This window comes from Copadichromis virginalis, linkage group LG1, assembly GCF_057382275.1.
Source record: "Copadichromis virginalis isolate Kocher_CV1m ecotype Utaka linkage group LG1, C_Virginalis_male_GT1.1, whole genome shotgun sequence".
Taxonomy (NCBI): domain Eukaryota; kingdom Metazoa; phylum Chordata; class Actinopteri; order Cichliformes; family Cichlidae; genus Copadichromis; species Copadichromis virginalis.
In genome coordinates this window covers 12,822,962-12,846,864 of record NC_140618.1, presented here as the reverse complement: position 1 = coordinate 12,846,864, position 23,903 = coordinate 12,822,962, and the positions used below count along the sequence as shown (strand labels likewise).

The 23,903-nt window shown below is 37.8% G+C and overlaps 1 protein-coding gene across 4 annotated transcripts; it reads left to right on the top strand.

Annotated features, from left to right (window-relative positions):
* The first annotated feature begins 7,389 nt into the window (after positions 1-7,389).
* sppl2a (signal peptide peptidase like 2A) lies at positions 7,390-22,684 on the top strand. Of its 4 annotated transcripts, none has more exons than XM_085451232.1 (17): positions 7,390-7,651; positions 9,024-9,134; positions 9,219-9,401; positions 10,741-10,830; positions 10,919-11,052; positions 11,356-11,516; positions 11,640-11,736; positions 12,343-12,444; positions 12,630-12,711; positions 12,964-13,038; positions 14,289-14,345; positions 15,809-15,856; positions 16,868-16,967; positions 17,434-17,514; positions 19,329-19,489; positions 21,478-21,511; positions 22,208-22,684. In XM_085451232.1, exons 1-17 carry the CDS (start codon positions 7,598-7,600, stop codon positions 22,246-22,248), a joined length of 1,611 nt encoding a protein of 536 aa, XP_085307358.1. In that variant the 5' UTR covers positions 7,390-7,597; the 3' UTR covers positions 22,249-22,684. The 4 variants fall into 4 exon arrangements, with proteins under 4 accessions (XP_085307358.1, XP_085307366.1, XP_085307374.1 ...); XM_085451255.1 differs by lacking the exon at positions 7,390-7,651 and adding an exon at positions 7,922-8,052; XM_085451240.1 differs by lacking the exon at positions 15,809-15,856.
* The last annotated feature ends 1,219 nt before the right edge of the window (positions 22,685-23,903 follow it).

Below are 23,903 nucleotides of genomic sequence, written 5' to 3'. Positions count from 1 at the left end.
TAATACTTACATCACAGGACTTTCAGCCACATGGCTATAACAACTCCACGAACATTAGGTGGTGCTTAATGTAATGCAAAGTGACAGAAACTGCCACCATGACATAACTTTACTAATTTGTCGCACTGAATTCAATTTTGTTGACTTTTTTTAACTAGATGTCACAAGAGAAAGTGTACAATATGTGAATGAAAACTTAAGACAGCATGCTTACCTGACAGTGAAGCTGCTGATTGTACCCAGCTTTATCAGCAGATTTACACTAAATGGGACCATAATTTATCAATTCAGCCTGATGTTATAGAGGCAAAGAATTAAAATTAGCAATTAAGCCCATAAACCTATCAGAAAAATATTTACTGAGATCATATGTAAAGTGACAAGTAGGGTAATTTTTTCATAGACTTCCATTCAGTCTGGCTTCTTTTCTACCAGAGGAGTTGCCCCCTGTTGGCCATGAGAAGGACTGCAGTTTTTTGTTTTGTTTTTTACCTTGCTGTGTTTGTCTTTTATAATCTTAAAACTAAAAGGCACTGGAAGAGAAAAGGCAATTTTCTCTTCTTAACCTACAAATGCATTTTCCTTACAAATGTAGCATCATTTAAAGGGAAATAAACAGGCTTTCCTACGGTATAAGATTTTTTCAAAAGAAGCATTTTTAAAACTTCAACCCTGTGAGGCTGTGTCATGTCTTCACTGCTACGTTTCACTGACAGCAGTTTATTTTAATAAAAAGCTTATAGATATTTATGTGGCTGAACAGCTCAAACCGATGGGCTCTGTTTCCATGGCAATGTCTCACTTAAAGCCCATTGCAGGTCATGGCAAGAGAAGAGGTGACAGCAATCAATTAAACCACCACAGATGTTCTCTTTATCTATTCCAGTCTGAGCAAAACACAAAAGGAATGAGTGATGGCACCATAATCAAAGATCCATTACATGTAGGGACTGAACACTGTGATATTGGGTTTAGCAAGGGCAGATTTTACTTGTCTGTTATCATTTGATGAATTTGCTAAAACTGCCAATGTCAAGTTGAATATTTTGCTTTATTATGGGCAATAAAACTTTTCACCACACATGCAAGAAAAACACCCCAAAATGGACTAAAGTGGGTGGAAAGATGCTTATCTCTAAAAACATTTGGCTTTATTATATCTAATGACAAATATAACAGGGAAAAGTAGTAAGAAAAGTGTAATTACTATTTATGACAGCAAGTATTACAGAAAAGACTCGTTATAATTTTAATGTTTTTATTAAACAGTTTTTTTTATAATTGTTATAATAAGTCTGTAATTGCTTTTAATAACAGACTATCTTCTGCCACAGCAGTAGGGGTTAAAAAGCAAGTCTAACTGTTGCTGTACCAGACACAATGTTGAATCCTGTGATATTAAGACCATCATTATCGCCATGACATTTTCAGTCCACTAATCTATTTGAAAGGGACTGTCAAAACAATACACAGTGCCCTTCCTTTGTGATGTGCTCATGTTCATGTCGCATGATCTGTTGTGTTTAAATGGATTCAGCTTGTGTAAGTGTTGTCCAGATCACCAAGAGGAAGGAAGGAAGGGAACATACTGACCTGAACATGTTGTTTTGTGCCTCACCGGTCTTCTCGTTTTATTCATCACAAGCTCTCAAAGGGAAGTTAATACTCTGAATACATGATCAGTTGTCTTTTTAAGCTTTAAAAAAAAGGAAAACTTTTGAACTGTATCTAAACTGTTTTGATTAAAAATAAGAGTTTATGTAAGGTAACATTAAAGAGTGTCTGCAAAGAAAGTGTGTTTAATGATGTAACAAAACCCTTACGATGTACATAACTGTTTCTTCTTAATCTTATGGGCTATGAATGTGTCTGTGTAGCTACTATTAAACTGTTAATCTCATGTTAATTCTCATCATTTCTTAAGTTAAATATTTGTTGCTTTAACTTCAAAGGTTTGAAATTTATAGTAGAGATGGACTGAAATTAGAATGGAGTTAAAACTAGGAGCAGAACTCCTCATTCCTAGCAAACATCACACACTGTTCTTCAACTGGCTTACAGTGTATTATCTCTAAAACATGGTGGTGTCACAGGTGTCAAAGAAACTCTTCAGAACTGAGGTAACGTATGAATGCAACAAAATACTAAGAGGTCTTTGTCGGCAATCCGCTACAGACTACAGAGACTGTAGTACAGGGTCAACAGGCTGCAGCCTCTTCAGCTCCCTGACTATCCTCAAGTGACCCAGACATAATCCCACATCTGTGGAGAGACCACAGACTGTTTATAAAAATAAAAAAAAATGCACATAGCCACCAAGATAGCACCTGTTGAGTAGTGAAGTCCTGTTTTTTGTATCTGATATAACAAATGTGATCAGATCTAACAGTTATTCAAAGGACCTCTTACTAAGTATATTATCAGCATTTCCTCCTGTCTGACTATAATAAGGACTTTGGTTTGCAACATTCTAGTCAGTATGACTTAAAACTAGTGACTAGCCCATAAAGTCATCATTAAACTGTTTACTGGGGACACAGAGAAGGAAGCCAAGCTTCATTTGCTCAAGACTTCTATTGAACAGAAGCTTTTTTTGCAGCAAGACAACTAAACCATGATTTTCATAAGCTGATTGGCATCAACTTGTGGCACTGCTGAGGTGTTATTGAAGCCCACATTTCTTTGATAACAGCCTTCATGTGTATTTTTGGGTGAGTGTTTCTCACTTGCTAATGGCTTGCTAATCAGTCACAGTAATAACAAGATCAGTAAACCATTTGGTAATAGTTTTGGCTCTGCAGGCAGGTGCTAAGTCCTGCTGGAAAAAGAAATTGGCATCTCCATAAGGTTTGTCAACAGATGGAAGCATGAGATGGTCTGAAATCTCCTGGTAGATGGATCTGTTGACTTTTAACTTGATAAATCACAGTGAACCAACCACTGCCTGCACCAACAGATAACATAGCACTCCAAATTATCCTTGAGTGCATAAACTTCATACCAGACTTCAAACACCTTAGATTATGTGCCTCTCCACTCTTCCCCCAGACTCTAGGAACTTGATTTCCAAATGAAATGTTGAATTCACTGTTTTTGAAAAGAGGACTTTGGACAACTGAGCAACATTTCAGCACATTGTATCCCATGTAAATGGCCTGTATTTGTATAGCGCTTTACACTGCATTCAGTCATCCACCCATTCACACACTGGTGATGGCAAGCTACATTGTAGCCACAGCTGCCCTGGGGCGCACTGACAGAGGCAAGGCTGCCAGACACTGGCGCCACCGGGCCCTCTGACCACCACCAGTAGGTGGCAACGGGTGAAGTGTCTTGCCCAAGGACACAATGACCGAGGCTGTCCGAGCCGGGGATCAAACCGGCAACCTTCCGATTATAAGACGAACTGCCAACTCTTGAGCCACGATCGCAGTAGTAAGATGAGTGATGCATCACGTAAGATGTAAGATACTTCTAATGTTGTCTCCAGCTTAGTAATGAGTTGGTGTACAGTTGTAGCTCCTTTCATGATGACATCTGTGGGTGGTGGCTCTTGATGCGCTGACACCAGCCTCAGTCCATTCCCTATGAAACTCACCCAAGGTATTGAATCGACTTTTCTTGACAGTCTTGTGAAGACTGCAGTGATCCCCGTTGTCCTGTACATCCTTTTCTGCCATATTTTCCCTTCGAGTCAACTATTTAATATACTTTTTACTTTCCTTGCAAGGAAAAGATGCCTATTATGTGGCTTAATTGAAATGAATTCAGTTTTATTTATATAGCACCAAATCACAACAACAGTCGCCTCAAGGCGACAAAATGCATGGACGGTTAGGTGTTGATGATCATCACAGACTCATCACATTTATTCTAGTGAAGCTTGGGAGGATCTACCAGGAAGAAAGCATTAACAAAATTCCCTTTCTGAGAGTATCTCCCTCCAGAAAATGCTCTCCTTTTGTTTTTATTCTTCTTGTTACGGCACTTTCCATCTCAGTGTGCTCAGGGTCAAATCACAAACTTAACATACCTAAAACCCTGAAGCTTCACTAATATCCTTGAAACTCTGAAAACACCATGGTAATCTGGCTGTTAGTCCAGAAGGATGACATTGACATTCTCATCTCAGAGAAAAGTGACAAAAAACATGAAATCATGTTGGCGTTTTCTCAGTATAACTAAAAAAATAGTTTAGATGAGCAGTAAATCTCTTTGAATGTCAGGTATTTGTTCAACATAACTTCTGCTGTTTGTTCAAATGTTGTTAGTCCAATTTTATTTAAAAGAAAAAAAATAGGCAAACAGAGGGATGGTAAATGGTTTGGTCACCATCACAGCAGTGCAAATGAGTGCAAATCTGAATCTCATGACACCCCAAATATTTCACCTTTAACGTGTGTGTACAGGCAGGCTGGGGTACTTGCATCGGTGAAGTCTATTTACATGCAAATAGACTTCCAGTGAAATATTTATGTATATATGAATAGAAGTTCATGCTATGGCTGCTTAAATCTGAAATATTTTAAACTCAAAACGCACTGAGAGCAATATCACACACAGTCTTTACCTAAAGCAGTGGTGCAGTAGCCATGCAGTAACTGAGAGAGCGTTTTTTAAAGTGACAGATTCAAAATAAACACCTCGGGCCACAGTTGCAGCTGCTGGCTTCTCAGTCAGGGTCAGACGAAGGAAGCAGCTGCAGTGTTTATCTTTTTTTTAGATGCTGCTGAGCTCCAGGGATGAGGGAGGAAGTCTCCATGTACACCTGTAAATCAGTTTCCATGTGGTTCATTTTTCCAACAAACAGGAAAAGCACATTAAGCCATTAAGTTATCATTGCCTGCAAAAAAACAAACAAACATGTTGTTGATGTTGTGATAACAAATGAAAGCAAATTCATATCAAATCCCATCATAAAAACTGTGAACCTTGAGGGAAATCTTACAAAAGCTGCTAGATACTGCCGACATGATCTGCCCTCAAACTAGCTGTCCATCTATCTACAAGCTCTACTATTGTTTTTATTCAGCTGGTTTTAAAGGTTTAAGATTCATGTGGCAAAGGCAGATGTGTTTGAGATATCTGGTTCCATAAGCACTTGACTGTACATACAAGCACTGACACTGTTATTAACTAACTGGTGCTGAGGAATACGATGTAACAGGATAGATCACCATTAAAAACAGAGAGGTAACGCTTATCTTGCTTACTTAAAAGTGCCAAGCCCCTCACAAACCGTAGCCTAATCTAATTCTGATTATAACTCAAAAACCATCTTCTAACCAGACAGTACAAACAATGGATGCAACCACCCAGTGGTTAGGAAAAAGCCAAATGTTTTCTTTGACACCATCTTCATATTTTATTACCCAAAAGGCTAAGCGAGGTCTGACTGCCTGATCAGTGGCCAAAGACTTGAGACTGATAAGATGATCTGAGTCCAACTTCAATTCAATTCAATTTTATTTATATAGCGCCAAATCACAACAAAAGTCGCCTCAAGCCACTTCATAGGTACAGAGAAAAACCCAACAATCATATGACCCCCTATGAGCAAGTACTTTGGTGACAGTGGGAAGGAAAAACTCATTTTTAACAGGAAGAAACCTCCAGCAGAACCAGGCTCAGGGAGGGGTGGGGCCATCTGCTGCAACCGGTTGGGGTGAGAGAAGGAAAACAGGATGAAAGATATGCTGTGGAAGAGAGACAGAGGTTAATAACAGATATGATTCAATGCAGAGAGGTCTATTAACACATACGGAGTGAGAAAGGTGACTGGAAGGGAAAAACTCAATGCATCATGGGAATCCCCGGCAGCCTACGTCTATTGCAGCATAACTAAGGGGGGATTCAGGGTCACCTGGTCCAGCCCTAACTATATTCTTCAGCAAAAAGGAACGTTTTAAGCCTAATCTTGAAAGTAGAGATAGTGTCTGTCTCCCGAATCCAAACTGGAAGCTAGTTCCACAGAAGAGGGGCCTGAAAACTGAAGGCTCTCCCTCCCATTCTACTTTTAAATACTCTAGGAACAACAAGTAGGCCTGCAGTGTGAGAGCGAAGTGCTCTAATAGGGTGATATGGTACTACAAGGTCATTAAGATAAGATGGGGCCTGATTATTCAAGACCTTGTATGTGAGGAGCAGGATTTTGAATTAAATTCTGGATTTAACAGGAAGCCAATGAAGGGAAGCCAAAACAGGAGAAATATGCTCTCTCTTTCTAGTCCCTGTCAGGACTCTTGCTGCAGCATTTTGGATTAGCTGAAGGCTTTTCAGCGAGTTTTTAGGACATCCGGATAATAATGAATTACAGTAGTCCAGCCTGGAAGTAATAAATGCATGAACTAGTTTATCAGCGTCACTCTGAGACAGGATATCTCTAACTTTAGAGATGTTGCGCAAATGGAAGAAAGCAGTCTTACATATTTGTTTAATATGTGCATTGAAGGACATGTCCTGGTCAAAAATGACTCCAAGGTTCCTCACAGCATTACTGGAGGCCAAGGTAATGCCATCCAGAGTAAGAATCTGGTTAGATACCATATTTCTAAGATTTTCAGGGCCGAGTACAATAACCTCAGTTTTATCTGAATTAAGAAGCAGAAAGTTAGCGGCCATCCAGGTCTTTATGTCTTTAAGACATTCCTGCAGTTTAACTAATTGGTGTGTGTTACCTGGCTTCGTGGATAGAGCTGCGTGCCATCTGCATAGCAGTGAAAATGTATGCTATGTCTTCTAATGATGCTGCCTAGGGGAATAATGTAAACAGAAGTGGTCCTAGCACTGAACCCTGGTTCTGTTGATATCTAATAAAACCCAGGAAACAGGTGCTTTGGACATAAATTGACTGCAGTTTTTCTTTGCCTTTGGTTACAGTAAAAACAAAGAGGCAATTTTACAAGAAAACAATTGTCAAATTTACAACCAAAAAAAAACATTATTGTGAGCAAATTTTAAAATATGAAAAATGAAAAAAGCCAATTTGCCAGACAAATCTGGAAAAAAAATATGCTAATTTATGTAGAAGAATGCAAGATTACAAGAAAAAAATGCCAATTTATGAGAAGAAACAGGACAAATTCATTAAAAAAAATTATAAGTAAAAAAAAAAGCTGGGTACAAGGAAAGGGTAATTGCATATTAATAAGAAAACAAAAGCAAATTGATGAGAAACTATGTCACATTTATGAGAAAATATCTGGTAAAAATAGAAGAAGAAAGTTGTCTTTTCTTAACTTTGAAAGAATTAGAGCTCTGTTTTAAACACTGGCCATTATAATTTATCTGCCACTTATTATTTAAGTGAAAGAAACTTAACTTAAACGTCTCCAAAGTTACACGGTGCTAAAATCGTGGTTAGTACGAGGAGTGTGTGTGCGTGTGCCATATGTGTTGTTGTTCTGACGCTTTGGGGTGAAACAGAAACTCGCGGCTCAGCAGGTTTATGTCACAAGCCGATACAGGAAGTCCCCCGGCAACTACTAGCCAGCTAAACCACAGCCATGATGGAACAGCTTATGGGGTAGAAAGTGTCGTCGTGCCGTAAAGAAGTGATTTCATGTTGTCTGGATAGGTAAAAACGAGTGGTAACAAGATGGAAGGAACTGTCGCAGTCGTATTTTTGTCGCTCCTTTGTTTAGCGTCGGAGGTAAGTTGGTGAATGTTGATAACTAGCTGTTGACGGGCCTGATAGCCAAACTTACCGACGAAAAAAACGGTCAGCTGTGACTGTTAACGTTTTGAATAAATGTTGAGCATGTAGTCGGCAGACCGTGTTAGTCTCTATCTCAGGGATTGTGTTTTCTTGTAATACAACCGTTCAAACTGCGGTTAATTGTTAGCTCTCGTGTTCATTTCAGTTAGCCTCAGTGCGCTACGACACGGAAAACTGTTTTACTGCTCTGCTGTTAGGGTAAGGTTGTTTTAAAGAAAGCTGAAGTGAAGATAGATATAACTGTGCTGGCCGTTTTAATCTAATTTTACCGAAACCATGGAACTTGAAGACGGTGATTTCCGCGACGTCACCAACAAGGAAGTGTTTACGTTTGGGTGAGCAGATCACAGCGCGGGTGTTCATGTGGGACTCTATACTAAAGCTGACAAGTGGCATGAAACTTTGAGATATCTAACTTTGAGAGTACAAAATAAAGTTTACGGATTACTGTGACAGCGATAATAAAATAAAGTGATTAATAAGTGGCTGGGCTAAAATCCAAGTCCCCCCTCTTTAAAAAAAAATGTATAAAACTTTTAAAGGAAAAAAAATCATGAGATCTATACCCCAATGTATGAGCTAAATTTATGAGAAAATAATGTAAAATATATGAGGAAAAAAACTTTCTGATAAATGTCAAATTTATGGGAAAAAGTGGCAGATTTACAAGAAAAGCTGGCAACTTTTCCTTCATTCATGTGTCCTATATAATATTAAAATATTTGTATATCCTAACATACATGGGCTGTTGGGCTGTTGTTGTTGAGATTTGATGGTGATAGTGTTGGAATGTATTTAAATTAACCTAGTTACTTTTAATTAATTATCCTATTTCATTAATAGGATGCTGTAGCATAAACTAACCCAATAAGCATTAGCAGATTTATAGTATCATCTAGTAGGTTGTAGATCTCAACACAGATGATGTAAGCATTGATGGGTTTTGTTTTTGTTTGTTCGGAAATGGAAAAGTGATGAACAAGATCCATTAGCTGGGGGAAAAAAATTGTTGTTCTTAACTCTCCAAATGCATCTGTGTGGGCAAATGCTTGAAGTACTCTTCATAAAAAATAGATTATTGCACTTATGAATAGTTCAGAGCATAATGTGATTTTGATACCATTTTATACCATATTTTGTATTTATTTGTATTTGTCCCTTGGCTCAGTGTGAATGATTTATGACAAGGTACTCAATGAGCCTTAAGTGTGTTGAACATGGATAACATTTTACTGTCAAAGCAGGGCTGGGTTCAGATATTTTCCATATGTAGTGTATCAAAGGGGTACTATTTCTTTCTCAATAGATAAATGGCCAGGAAGCGATCTCGCATATTTCAAATGGAGATACAGAGAGGGAGTTCTGCATTGTTCACAATCACTCTTGGACCCCACTGGCACAGTCACTGAATTCTGCAGTAAGTTTTTCTATTTTACAGCTCTTTTGGTTTTGACACCTTTCCAAACACTGTCTTACTGTAAGTGTTAATGGACTTTTTCAGATGGAGTACCAGTTGGTGAATATGACTTCCTCTCTGCTGTGTGACAGCTCAGGGATCAATGCATCTTCAGTAATGGGCAAGGCTCTGGTGGTGATGAGGGGCAACTGTGATTTCAGCCAGAAGGCCCTTATCGCTCAGGGACTTGGAGCGATGGCTTTGCTCATTGCCAGCAATAAAACGCTGGTAAGATGTTAGCTTGATTAAGCTGATTTGAGATCTTCCTTTAATTTTTTTTTTATGGTTAGTTATTATTTCCTCTTTGCTGCTTTTGGGTGATCAGAGAAGTGCGCTAGACAAAGGCGTGATTCAGGAAATGATACAGATGTGGTGTTTCTGTGGGGATTTCCATCTAAAAATGCTTTATTGCCTTGTGAAATAGTTTGGTGTCATTGTAATTCATTCATCTGTTAACTAGACAATTTGAAATTTTATTGATTAATTTTAAATTATGACATGAATCTGCTTTATGTCTTCACAAACAGATACCTCATATTAGAGTTGCTGTTACAAGGCCGACACCCAAGAGCATACATGTGTTGTTCACTTAAATTTAACTGAAGTCAAATTTTAATAACATTCATTTAATCAGGAGCTCCCAGTGAGATCTAATCCCTTTCACACGCAGGACCTGCCCAAGTTTGCACCCATACAAATTTAAAATATGTAAAAAATGCAGTGTAAAAACAAGAAGAAAAGCCCTGTCTCCTTTACTAAATACCTTATAATGCTTTCATATTTAACAATAGATCCATCCATCCATTCGCTTCCGCTTATCCTTTTCAGGGTCGCGAGGGGCACTGGAGCCTATCCCAGCTGTCATAGGGCGAGAGGCGGGGTATACCCTGGACAGGTCGCCAGTCTGTCGTAGGGCCAACACACAGGGACAGACAACCATTCGCACTCACATTCACTCGCATATTCCCACCTATGGGCAATTTGGATTAAACAGTTAACCTATCCCCACAAGCTGCATGTCTTTGAACTGTGGGAGGAAGCCGGAGTAGCCGGAGAGAACCCATGCAAACACGGGGAGAACATGCAAACTCCACACAGAAAGACCCTGGCCTGATGATGGAATTGAACTCAGGACCTTCTTGCTGTGCGGCAACAGTATATTTATGTTTAGATCTTCCTGCAAATGTCCAAGGTGACTAGTAACAGAAGAAGTAAACTGTAAGCTTACCCAGTGTTGCTTTATTGAAAAATATACGCCAGTGTTGCATCCTGTGATCGGTGATCACCAATCCACCAAATCATAAAGAGTGCATTGAGTCTCAAGACCACTAATACACATCTGCCCTGTACTTCTGTCCCTGCACGAACACTTTCACAACAAAAGCAAGCGGTAAAACTGATACTTCTACCACCTCACAAAAAATTAAATTCTATGCAGTTTAATTGATCTAGAGTCAATTTATTAAAAAAAGTCTCATCTCGAAGTGTTTTTTGTTTGTTTTATTGTTGCTCTATTATACTTGAAACATTCCCAAATCACTGATAATATTTATAAAAATGTCTTCAGACAATCCCATCAGCCAACGAGTCGGAGTACGCGAAGGTCAATATTTCTCTCGCTCTCATGAGGTACAAGGATTTCCTGGAAGCTTGGCAGGTCAGAGAACTTTTTCTTTTTAATAAATCCTTTAATATGTCTTGTTTGAATCTGATGACCATTTTTAACTCTTTGCATGCGTCCTCAGGTCTTCGGGAATGAGATGCAGGTGAAGCTGTATGCTCCACCTTCCACAAAGATCGATCCAAGCATTGCAGTCATCCTGCTGATTTCCATTGGCACAGTTGTTTTGGGCGGCTACTGGAGCGGGGCGTGTGAGAGGTGAGATTTTTCAGTATTATACAGCTGTGAGCTGAAAACTCGTGTCTGTAATGATGTCTCATTAAAAATAAACCAAACATAGCAGAAAACACATTGATTTATATATTTTTTTCATATGCAGTCAAAATATCATTAACTGTGTAATGTCAATTGGTGATAATGATGTGAGCAAGTGACATTTAAATGTACTCTTGCTGAGATCATATGTATTGCATTGCTTCACATTTCATTCTGCCTGATGTTGTTTTGTTTCTTCTAATTCAAACACAGTTCAAAGAGGGGTTTTTTGTTTGTGTGTTTCAGGGAACGGTTGAATAGCGGTGCGTCTGGAGGAGGAGGAGGAGGAGGAGAAAGCAAAGCAGACAGTGGAGAGCTTTCACTGTACTCTCCTCTCAAAGTGGTTATCTTTGTTGCCTTGATGTGCGGGATGCTCGTCCTCATGTACTTCTTCTACAAAGTTCTCGGTTAGGGTTTTGTTGTTGTTGTTTTTTTTTGTTTTTTGTTTTTTTTATCAGTTCCTGGTTGTTTAACAGAGTAATTTTACCTCGAGTTTTGGTGATATGATCTATTTATTTATTTTTCTCCAGTTTACGTCATTATTGTTATCTTCTGCCTGGCATCTGCCTCTGCGCTCTATAGCTGTTTTGATGCAGTGATGGACAAAATCGGTTGCGGCACTTTAAGGTATGAGCCTCAGACTTTGGAACCACATTAAATATACACCACATCATTGTAGTTAAAACATTAAATAGATATCAGACCTTTAGAGAGAGTTTTTACTATTGACTAGTTCCTGGCGACTAATTTTGAGTGAGATATTATTTTGTTTGTATTGAAAAACCTGGGGAAATTACTGCGTTAAAGTGACGAAAAGATAAAAATTAACGTATAGCAAATTGGTTGAATGTACGGTAGGTCAGTAAAATGAGGAGCTTAGCCATGTAAAAGTTAAAAATGAATTGTGAATTTCTCCAGAAGTCACAGAAGGGGGATGCTGTCGTTGAGTGAGTGGTTCACACAAATGGTGAGGTAAAATTATCTAGGCAGAAGGGGGAAATTAAGTACTGCAAGATCCAAGTGATTCATGGATAGTAAAGGTCTGATTTTTGATGTGTTACTAACATTTAAAAAACTTTTTTTTTTCTGTTTTTATATTAAAAAGACCAGTGGTTTAAAGCTTGAAAAGCTTCAAACAAACATCAGCGTCTCGGTGAATGTGTGCAAGAATTTTACTTGTTTTGTTTTTTTTTCTTTGTTTCTACCTAAATGTGGCTCTGTGTCTTTTTCCAGGTTCTCTGTCCGGAATTGGAACTTTTCAGTGAGGTCTCTCTTGTTGGCTGCTGTGTGCATTAGCATTTCTGTGGTCTGGGGAGTGTACAGAAATGAAGACAGGTACACATTCACAGTCCTGTCAGTTTTCAGACATGGTTACACCACTGTGGTGGTGAATTTCTACAACACTGTAGGTTAAAATTACCCAGAAAATTGTAACAATGTTTATGAGACAGTTTATCCTGAAATAGCTACATTTAAAGTAATGAAAACCCTAAAGTCAAAGAGGTCTTTATGTCTTGCAGATGGATCTGGATTCTGCAGGACCTCCTTGGCATTGCTTTCTGCCTCAACTTCATGAAGACAATTTCACTGTCCAATTTCAAGGTATTTTTTCTTGTACAATGAATACTTGCACTGTAGTTGTTCTATTTATACAAATATATATTTGTTCATATTTATCAACACTTCCTGTAAGAATGTCAGGCAGTGCTCCATTCCTAAGAATTTTTGTTTTTTTCCCGTCTTTGATATTTGATTAAAAATGTTATCACACTCACAAAGCTTCTAGCAGATTTCCTCACATGGAGTTTTGAGCCATGTAGTTGGTGATAATTTTTTCTTTCCAATTTCTCGAAGATCTGTGTGATTCTTCTGAGCCTCCTGCTTGTATATGATGTCTTCTTTGTTTTCATCACTCCTTTCTTCACTAAGGTATGTTTTATCTGTATCTTGTTGCTAAAGCAGTAATGTTGTTATTGATTTTTTTAAAAAATGAAGTTTTTGCTATTTCTCTGCATTTGCTGCTCTTATTGCCTCAAGGTCTGACACATTTGAGAATCCACTCATCAAATATTAGTTATACACTGAATTAGTTATTATTTTTTAATATGAAGTGAACCCTGCACACAAATTGATATGTACACCTTGGATGTTTTTGTCTATTAGCAAGTTTGTGCACAAACTACAAAAATATCACCCTAATTTAATAAAAATTAATGTAGATGTGTGGCATGGAAAAGGGAATAATACTTTCTTATAGTTGAACCTTTATTTAACCAGGAGCGTATAAGCTGAGAAAGCCAAAAGTAAGTTTACTAATAAAACAAACAAGAAATTCCACAAAATAAGTTTATACATATAAAAAAAGTCAGATGCAGAAACATCTAAAAACGTCAGAGCTAAAACATTTAAAACTTCAGAATAGAGTCGTCTCAGGCAAAGAAGTAGCCATAAGGTTTATATATAACATTGGCAGCCATAAGAACAATTAAAAATGACTTGAATTTATTTAGTTTGACTACCTCTGTGAAATTCTGTTGTGGATCTGATCTGAGGCAGAAGGAATTTCAGCTGTACTGAATTGAGGCAAAGTCTAGTTGTACTAGTTAGATCACTGGATGCCATGCCTGGATATAGATAAGTGAATCTTTACGGTTCAGGAATGCTTGAGCACAGTAGTGTGAGTGGTCCACAGGCCTGAGCATAGATTTTCACTTTTTCGTCAATGACAAACTGATGCTCTGCAGGAGTGCTTTTCAACAGCAACAGTCTACGAAAGAGGGTGAGCGAAACAAACTGAAGTTTACTCCGGTTTATATGAGCACAAGCCATAAGGGGAGTGGGGATGTATAACAGTCGTGCTCAGGCGAGGCAACTATGTCTAGTGTGAGTACACTCTGTCTAAATTTTGGTTTAGATCTAGATCTTAACTCTGAAACTTCTGTCGGTGCTGTGCTTTTTGGAAATCGAATTTCCCAGAGGAACCCACCCGAGGGATTAATAAAGTTCTATCTAATCTAATCTAATCTAAGATCGCTTAGACAACATGAGATGAGGCATTAGCTTTTGCACTCTCTGAGGGCCTTTCTGAGGATATTTTGCTCTGGTGTTTTAGTATGATGTTATTTCATTTTCATTAAGTAATTTGATATGAATGCTTGGCATCTCCCCCTTTGCCACAGAATGGAGTAAGCATCATGGTGCAGGTTGCCCTGGGCCCAGATGCATCTGGAGAGAAGGTAAGCTTCCTGCATTGTTTCCCATCTTGAAGGGGAACTCCACCAAACTGTTTTTAGGGCTATTGTTAATTTGGAAAAAAACCCCAATTTTTTTCTTCACAGCTGGCTTTATCCATATCCAAGTCTGACTGTACTGATGTGAATGCAAAATCTCTTTCACATTATGAGAGAATTTCTTCAAACGTGCGCCATAAAGACTAGAAGGTCACTTAGAATTTTATTTTTTTTTATATTTCCCATCCATGGAGCCAGACTTGTCTTTTAAACTGGTCTTGAGCAAAAATTCTCCAGGGTTTCTAAAGGTCTGCCAAAGTTTTTCTTTGGCCATTGGCTGATTTTTCACTCGTTTTCAGGGGAATGTTTATTAGGTTACTTAACACTGACCGATGAATAATTCAAAGCTAAAAAAAGATGAACCTCTGTGTCTACGCTTAACAGACAGCTTAGAAAAAAGGCTGTTGGAAATAAAGTTATTAGCTAAAAACCATATCTTAGCATGGTGTGCAGAGCGTCCTTAAAAAAATTAAGGAAGCTGAACAAGTAGAGAAGAAAAGAAGAAGTAACAGACTAAAAATATCTACCCTCATCAGATACAGTAACTGTCTAGAAGCAATTCTTAAGAAACAGGAGAAAATGAGACGAAGCTGAGGTATACCAAATTCACAAGTGCTGGACTGAAAATCAGTGGCAACAGGTCCCATTGGGTGTTAAATCCAAATGATCAAAATGTACAAAGGAGGTCAGGAGGGAGGGACAATAGTGAATGTCTGCAGCCATCTGTAAAAGGCAGCAGAGTTTCTGTCAGAGTTTGGGGCTGGAGCAGCTTCATATTTCAGCACGAGAATGATCCCAGCAAACACACTTCCAACACAGTAAAAGCACACCTGGATAGAAAAAACACACAGTGGAACACTATTAGTCATCGATTGGTGTCCCCAGAGCCCAGACCTCAAAATTATTGAGGGAATGTGGGATCATCTTAACAGAGAACAAAAGAAAAGGCAGCCAATACCCAAAGAAAAGCTTTTTGTCTTGTTCAAGAAGCCTAAGAGTCCTGGTTCAACCATCATGGAATCACTTCAACCATATTTTTTCATTTTCCTAGCAAAATATAAAAACATGAGGGCTAACTCAAGACTTTTCACACTATTGTATACATAAAAATTCACAGCCTAATTAAGGCAACATTTTATGTCTAATGGACAAACTAATCTGCATTGTAACTCTTCTTTTAATACTCAGATTCACTTGTATAAATTTGGGTTCAGGAAGTGGGTTAAAAAAAAAAAATCACTCTTTACCAGAGTCACAAACGGAGCACTATAAGATGGGCTTGGTGGAACTCCCTTACACGTTTGTTATGGCTTCATTAACAACCCAGCTGACATGGACTGCTTGTTGTAGATGCCCTGAGGGGAACAATAGACTAACTGTGCACTGGGGTTGGGCGGGTTCTGTCTTAGACACAAGGTGTGGAGATCCCCGCTGAACCCCAGCCTCCCTCTGAGAAAGTAAGGCTTGACTTGTTACCCATCCACTACTTTTTCCTTTTTTGTTTGTTTTTGTTTTTGTTGTAATGATAGCTGAGGTGGGTAGGGAGGTACGGTGGCGGTTGATGTTTTAGTCTGTGAAAGAACTAATTTTACGTTTTGATTGGGTAAATGTGTACATATGTTAAAATGTGTACATATATACATATGTTAAAATGATAAAAGGTTTATATACGTGTATCAATATGCATGTCTGTCATGCATGTCCAGAAGGTGGTTAAGAAGAAACTAATATGATTAAAAATATCTTTTTGGCACGAGAAAGATGTGGGTTTTTTTTGTTTGTTTGCAGCAAGTAATGTTGTGAGCTAGTTATGTGCACACGCATGTTTTTGTTACAGGATATTAATAAAAAAGGTGCACGGTGATGGGTGCTTATAAGTTACCACATTTTCCAGTAATATTGCTTAAGAAAGATTAGAGCAGCAGTTTTACAGCTCATTAATTAATCAGGAATGCATTATTTTCATACTCCTTGAGACAAATTGTTTTGTATTCTTATTGATTTGTGTAAAAATTGCCTACACACATGGTGACTAGCTTTTTTTTTTCTTTGGTTTTCATTTTTTATTTTACTAAATTCCTGAGTGGGTTTGCTTGTTCTCGATCTTATTGTGGAAAAAATAAAAGTGGGAGGTAAGATTTAAGAAGTTCAGTTCAGGTATTACAAAAACACAATACAGACAACAATAAATGATAGCAGTCCTTTTGTTTAGAGCTTCGTTCTTTATGTCTACGCAGACCGGATGGATTCTGAAATATGGAAATGAAAGATTTAGCTGGAAATGTCTGTGTATCAGAAAATATGCAAAGTAATCTACAGCAGTGTAGAAAAGTGTACCTGCTATAGGTTGGATTCAAGTAAAGCTAAGGGACGGCCGTCAGATTAGGTGGAACACAAAGACACTGAACAAGATTTCTGCTGTTGGCCTTTTTGTCATTTTTAGCATCTGTAATGCTTCATTTTCTCAGCTTCCTGTGGTGATGCGTGTCCCGCGTCTCTTAGCTTGGGCTCAGAACCTGTGTATGATGCAGTTCTCCATCCTGGGTTACGGCGACATCATTGTCCCAGGTAAGGATATAGACGCTCTCGCGGTTCACCTTTACACCACTGCTTATATGTGTGAGCATTTCTGTGTACAAACATTAGTTAGACATATGAAGCAATTCTTAACAATGTGTTAGATTTTGTTTTTAATACAAATAAAGGTTGTTGTTTTTTTGTTTTTGTTTTTAAAAATATCTAGTCTGTTTCTTTGATTCAAAAACACAAAGAACAAAATAGGAAAACTAATTTAAAATTGCAACTTGATAGCAAAATGTTAGGGTGCTTACTCAATAAATGCAGAGTCCGTGGTTTGAGTTTAGCTAGACTCTTCTATAGATTTCATATGTCTTCGGTTAGTCTCTTTACATCATTAACTGTAAATAGGGGGGGAAATGAATGAGTCACTAACCCATACATACAGGATTTCATACTGGATGATGTATGTGTAATGATGAGTGGCTCTCACCCTGCATTGTTGTTGGACCCACAGGTCTTTTGGTTGCCTACTGCAGCAGGTTTGATGTTTGGATCAAGAGCAAGAGGAAAGTCTACTTCGTCAGTTGCTGCATAGGTATCACACATCTGTTATCATTTTGTTGGGTCTGTCATTAATTTTCATGGATTTAAAAAAACACACACACACACACACACACACAATGTCTTGTGTAAAGTCATTGAATTTTGTGAAAAGGGGGAAAATATTCAGATCGGGGTTTGATTTTTGCCAAACCCCGATCTGTTTGAGTGAATTGCTGGTTTAAACGTACACTATTTCTTTTCTTTTCTTATCATATTGCATGTGATCAGTCATTTGTATTGACTGCCAGGACTGAACTCACGTTCTTCATATTGAACTTCATGCAATGTCACGCAAACGCTTATGAGCTCTTTTTAGTTTTATTACTCATAAAATGTGGTCTGATCTTCATCTGTGTCAACATGACTTAACTGATAACACGAGAACATTTGTACATTTCATGTCTTTATTACACAAACTGAGAAATCATTCACAGTGCAGGCTGGAAAAGGCAAGTGAACTCTTGACTTACGTGACTTGTAGAACCTCTTTCAGTCACAACGGTCTCCATTAGAAATTCTCAGAATTGCAAAATGTTTTTTTTTTCCTGGATTTTTAATGCTGTGTTGTACCAATGCAAACACACTCCCTCATTTACTTGGTCTCTGTTATCTCTTTGTTATACATACATATAAGTGCACAAAGCAAAAAATAATATTGCATAGCAGTAATCTATAATATTTAATAGCATGATAATGGGACTGTGTGAATGCATATTTCCAACATTTAAGTGGTAATGTTTTTTCAATAATGTTTACAAAAAGCCCAGACTCACCCAATACCACTGCATCTTACTGACCTTGTTCTCAACAGAGTCAGTGACAACCTTGCTCAAATCCAAAGTCCTGTTGGTATACTCATCATGTTCTTCTCTCTACTTCCTCTTTAAAATTGGCATACCAAACATAATTTATTGTGTCGCTGCACTGACGAAGTATTTTATAAGAACACGTGCAAACAGACCGTGATGTTCCTTTCACCGTGTTCTGCAGCTTGGATGACATTTACGTGTTGGTGTGCAATGCCTTATACCTCCAAACAAGATTTATTTATTTTTTTTTAGCTTAAAATGGTTCAATAGTTGGCCACAGAGCATTGTCTAAAAGTGGACTTTTGCAATCTTCATCCCACAGTCTGAAGATATGATTTTAGGCGAATGATGATCCTAAATTGGTCGTGGTGTGAATTTGAGCATGAGCCCCACAGCAAACTGACTATCTGTCGGGTCTCCAGCCCTCCAGCCCCTGAACTGGATAAGTGGAATAGAAGGCCTTTAGAAATACTTTACAGGCTTTTCCAGCTCATTACATCTCTGTAATTTATCTTTTGAACATTGTTGACATTGAAGTATAATTCAAACCGAGTAATCTCTCGAGGATAACTTTATTTAAAAAAAAAAAAAAAATTACAACCCTTACTTCAAATGTCATCTTCTTAATTGGAGCACATGAGTCAAAGACAAGTCGTTAGCACAACTTTTTCCAGCTTGAACTGTTGATAACTACCTAGTTTTACTATTGAATACATGAATATAGCTTTTATGCATCATTTTGTTTGTTACCATTTTTATGACCTGCAAGTTCAATTCTCTGTACTTTCAAAGGGTTCACTTGTATTTAGCTGCAGTTTTACTTTTTAGTCTTTGAGGTTTATTAGCTGATGTAGTAATAAAGTTTTATTTACAAGTGCACTGAATTAGCTTTTTACTGAGTCTCTTTTCACACTTGTCAACTGAAAGGCTGCCATATAAAGCCAGGTGTAAGCTTTAAGTTTACCATATCTCTTTCCTTCTTCATATTTCTTTTTAGCCTATTTCCTGGGAATGATACTGACATTCATCGTGATGTTGCTGTCAGGAATGGGACAGCCTGCTCTGCTTTACTTAGTGCCCTTCACTGTGATAACTTCTGCTGTGGTGGCAGGCTGCAGGGGGGAGATGAAGCAGTTCTGGGCTGGAACCACATACCAGGTGAGAGGAGGAGAGGGAGAATTGTATTGGTGTTTTTCTATTATTCCAAAAAACGTCATTCCTCTTGTAGCTGTCATATTTGACTGTCAATACCGGTTCATTAAAGAAAAAAATCTGTCAACAGTTTGCTCTTTTTAAATCCAGAGGACGGAATAAGAAGTGTAGTCACAGACTACGTGATTATTAATAATTTACCTTACTAATATGGAAATCCTGACATGCTTTAGTTGTAGGCTGTCTTTGTTTACCATAATGAAATGACAATCCGTTAAAAAAGGAGGAAAAGGGAAAGATCACTTGTTAGTTTTCCTATGTGTTCCTGTGTTAGCTGGAGTTCTTGGAAGAAAACTTGACTGTTTGCTTGCTGGATTCTTGCAGAGCGAGTTTTTCTTGACTGGTAGCTGTTTTAAAACAAACAGAAAAATCTTGTTTGCTGTCAGCTGGAGTTCCATAGCATGCATCATTTCTAATATGCCTGTCAGCGGTTCATATACAAGTCAGCTGTGAAAAAAAACTGGTCTCACCTGACACAGCAGGCTGTTCAAAAAAAGTGCTTATATTATATTGAATTGCATGCTGGCCTCAAAGAATGCTGTTTATTCCAGGCTATTTTCCCTGTTGTCTAACTGTTTCCTGACCTTAAAAATATGTGACCCCCGTTGTGACTGAGAATGGTTTTAACTGGAACGGCTGCTGGCTTAAATGATGGTAAATGTGAAAACAATGATGATTATCTTTGCATGGATTTCTGTAAACTCTGACCTAATATACAATCCAAAAAACATGCATATTAGGTTAAATCTAAGTTGGGCATATTTGTAGATATGAGTGTAAATGTTTGTCTGTCCTTATGTTTTAGCCCTGTGATAGAACTCTCCAAGCTGTTCCCCGTCCCTCACCATGAACAGGCTCCAACCATTTGGTGACCCTGAATTGGAAAAGCAACTAGAAAATGGACATGATGTCTATAAATTCTGTTTTCCAGACATGACACGTGGAAATTTGCGGAATACTGTAGCAGTGTTATTCAGCTACCTCTCCTGTTAATCTCAGTGATATTAGACTAGATAAACATATCCAGCAGTTCTGATCCAACTTTAAGGTTCATTCTGACTAAAATCTGTAACAGCTGGAGATGGTGTACCAAGCAAAAAGTATTTACAATATACTGAGAAATACATAATAAACAGAGAATTAAAAAGAATGACAGTAGAATCAAAATTAATGAAATGTTGGAGAGCAAGAATAAATTAAGCCTGCTTTTGAAGGAACAGAAGAAATACACCAGTTAAACTGGAAAGGATAATGAAACCAAGTGTGTTTTTAGTTGAGATTTGAGTACTTAATGAGGTTGACTCCTTGGTCTTAAATGGATCGTTTTTACAGTGAAAACCAGTCTCCTTCTTTGAACTATTAAAAGCTGTTGATCAACTGACCCAAGCATATGGCATGGCGCATAAAATGATAACAAATCTGATAGATAAGCCGATTGTAGCTTATCTAAGCTGATTGTTGCTTATAAGATGATTGTTGCTTGTGATAGACGGGACCATGCAATCACTAAATATAGAAGCAACTCAGCAGGGTTCAAGGATGTTAGGAAATGGTTTTATCGTTTGTTTAATGTTTGAGCTTGTTAAATCAAAAGAATAAAACCAAGCATCTAAACTATACCTTTAGTTCTGAGATTGCCTTTATGATACAAAGACAGCCATCAGTCAAAACTATAACTTGAAATTTATTTCTCACACGAGAGAGGCTTATTATGTTTGAAAGGTTTAGGGAAATCCATGCAGCCAATATGAAAATATCTGTGGTTCTCACATTTGCCATCCAGACATTCAAAGTCATCACAAAACATTAAACTTGTAACACTCTGGCAAGGCTGGGTGAATGTGTGGGCGTGTGTGTGTACGTATGTCCATGAGAGTGAGACACGCACAAACTGTAAAAGAGAGACAATTCTGACCTGGCTTCATTTTCACCAGGTCTTGGACTCATCCAGGGAACCTTTGCTGCCAGGTGTGCTTCCCTCCAAACCCCAGACCTCTCCCCTGCAACGCTCCTGTCATTAATGTCACTTACTGCAGTGCCTTATTGTCTCTTATCAGCTTCTTTATCACCCTTTGTTTTGACATTTTAACTCCTGATTTCCAGGGTCAGTTTGATATTTAAAGACAAACTACATATTAACTCTTTTAAAATTCAAATACATTTTAGGACAGAAGTTTGAGTGTGAAATAATACACCATTTTAGCCATTAGGTGTCTCCAGTTGACTGAAAATAATCTTTGATGTGTCTAAAGTGACTCCCAGTGATATGATAAAGTGGACTTGTCTAAAAGCTGTGGCCCTGGAATGACATTAACTTATTTCCTTTTTTTTTTAGTTTTTTGTTTGTTTGTTTTTGTCCTTTTTTGTTTCCTTTTCCACTCTCTGCTCATTCCAGCTTTTTTTCAATGGACAGGATTTAATAACTGCCTCATCCTTCATGCAGTTCCCAATGTGTTCATGTTGCCCTTTGCATGATTCTGCTTGCAGTTGACGTGGGAGAGCTGTGGCATGAATTTTTGAATGCATTATCTCTGTTGTTTGTTATTAGTAGAACAAATCATATATGCAGCTTGCATTATAAATTCAAATGCTGCCTATGAGTCTGCCTTTCTTACTAAACTAAAAGATTAAAGTAAACATTAACATGTCTTTCCTTTTCTTTAGAGAAAAGAACTGACCGATCCGTAGACGGCGAAAGATGCTGACTTACAGTGTTGAATATGGACTCTCTTCTTTGTCTTTTTTAAAATCTCAATTTAATTTTACATTTGCAAAGCAAGGGAACACATGTTATTGATCAAATGATCCTTCAAGCAGTACATTTTGATTGATGTGAAAGGTAAATGAATGCTGTGTAGATGCAACTGAGATATTAAAGTGATTAAAAACACATGCTTAGCGCCTGAAAGTTCTGTCAGGTTCACTTTGAGAAAAACATAATGACAACTTTGCCTTGGTGATGATTGAGAATAAGAACGCACTTTATAATATTCAGCTTGGCAGTTGTTACATCATTGGGAATGGGTTTGGGCTTTAAATTACTTGTAGCTATTTTGATAACTAGGGTTTGTGTGTAACCTGTTTGTGAGATGTGATTTCTTTCGTTGCCTTATATTAAATAAAAAAACGAATTGTATTTCATGTTCTTGTCTGTAGCTTTCTGATTTTTAATTTGTGACTTTTAAGTGAACAAAGTCTTCCTATAGGTGAAGTGCACAACAACCCCAGTTCTGTGTGTGCGTTTGTGTGTGTTAAATTCTTTAACAAGAATTTTAGCATATTCTTGTTAAAATGTAAGTTGCTGTTGTGGGGGAAAAAACATAAGCCAGTATATATTTCACAGGTTTTTCCCACCTTTAATATGACCTATAACCTGTACATTTCACACAGTGCTTGGGTTGTTGTTCTGAAAGGTAAAATTGCTCTTCCACGTCAGATTTTTAGCAAACGCCAGATGATTAGAGACATGAATAAAACATAAAAAAAACCAAACATAAAATCCTAGTAGTGTTTTTTTGTTTTGTTTTTTTGTTTTGTTTTTTTAACTGTAAAAACCACAGACGTGTTGAGTAAATTATTTCTATAACTTTAAATGCTAATATAAATTGTACATTTTGAAAACTTACACACATTTTGTAAACATATACAACTATTTATCAACAAATGCAGCAAATACACCTGGTGTTTTTTTTATTTATTTTTTTTATTTTATTTTGTACAACCATTTAAAAATATTACTATAATGAAAATGAGAGAACAATCAGGTGTCTTAATAAGATGCCCCACAAATTATTTGTGCCAGTAAAAAAAAAAAAAAATGTTTGTCTGCCACAAGACAGAGGAGAACACCACAGCAATAAACCTGCAGGCCTAACAACAGGAGGTGTATCACACCTCTTTTCCACCTGAAGACAGCATTTGCATTGCAATCTGCCTTTGTAAATGGACTGATTCTTATATAGCGCTTTTCTACTCTCCTGGAGTACTCAAAGTAAGTAAAACATTCCACATTCACCCAGTCACACATGCACTTTCTTCTAGACTTCTGCGTGCTTCCTAACTACATTCATACACATTCACACTCCGATGTTGCATCGGAGAGCAACTTGGGGTTAGTATCTTGCCCAAGGATACTTGACATACAGACTGGAGGAGCCAGGGATCGAACCACTAACCTTCCGATCAGTAGGTTAGTGGTTTGTCACAGTCATTAGTGCCCTCACTGACACACAAAACAAAACAACGACTACATAACAGACTAACTACACACTCCACACTAAACCTCACAAATCTCTCACATCTCAAAACTCGCTATCGATATCTCTCTGTCTCTCTCTTTCACTTGCTCGTTCTGTCTCTC

Bases quoted from the DNA above. Each gene is read 5' to 3' on its own strand.
- sppl2a (XM_085451232.1), top strand. From the start codon at position 7,598: ATGGAAGGAACTGTCGCAGTCGTATTTTTGTCGCTCCTTTGTTTAGCG. The intron at 17,515-19,328 runs GTATCACACATC...ATTTCTTTTTAG, and splicing joins CTTCGTCAGTTGCTGCATAG to CCTATTTCCTGGGAATGATA. The intron at 19,490-21,477 runs GTGAGAGGAGGA...CATTTTCACCAG, and splicing joins GGGCTGGAACCACATACCAG to GTCTTGGACTCATCCAGGGA.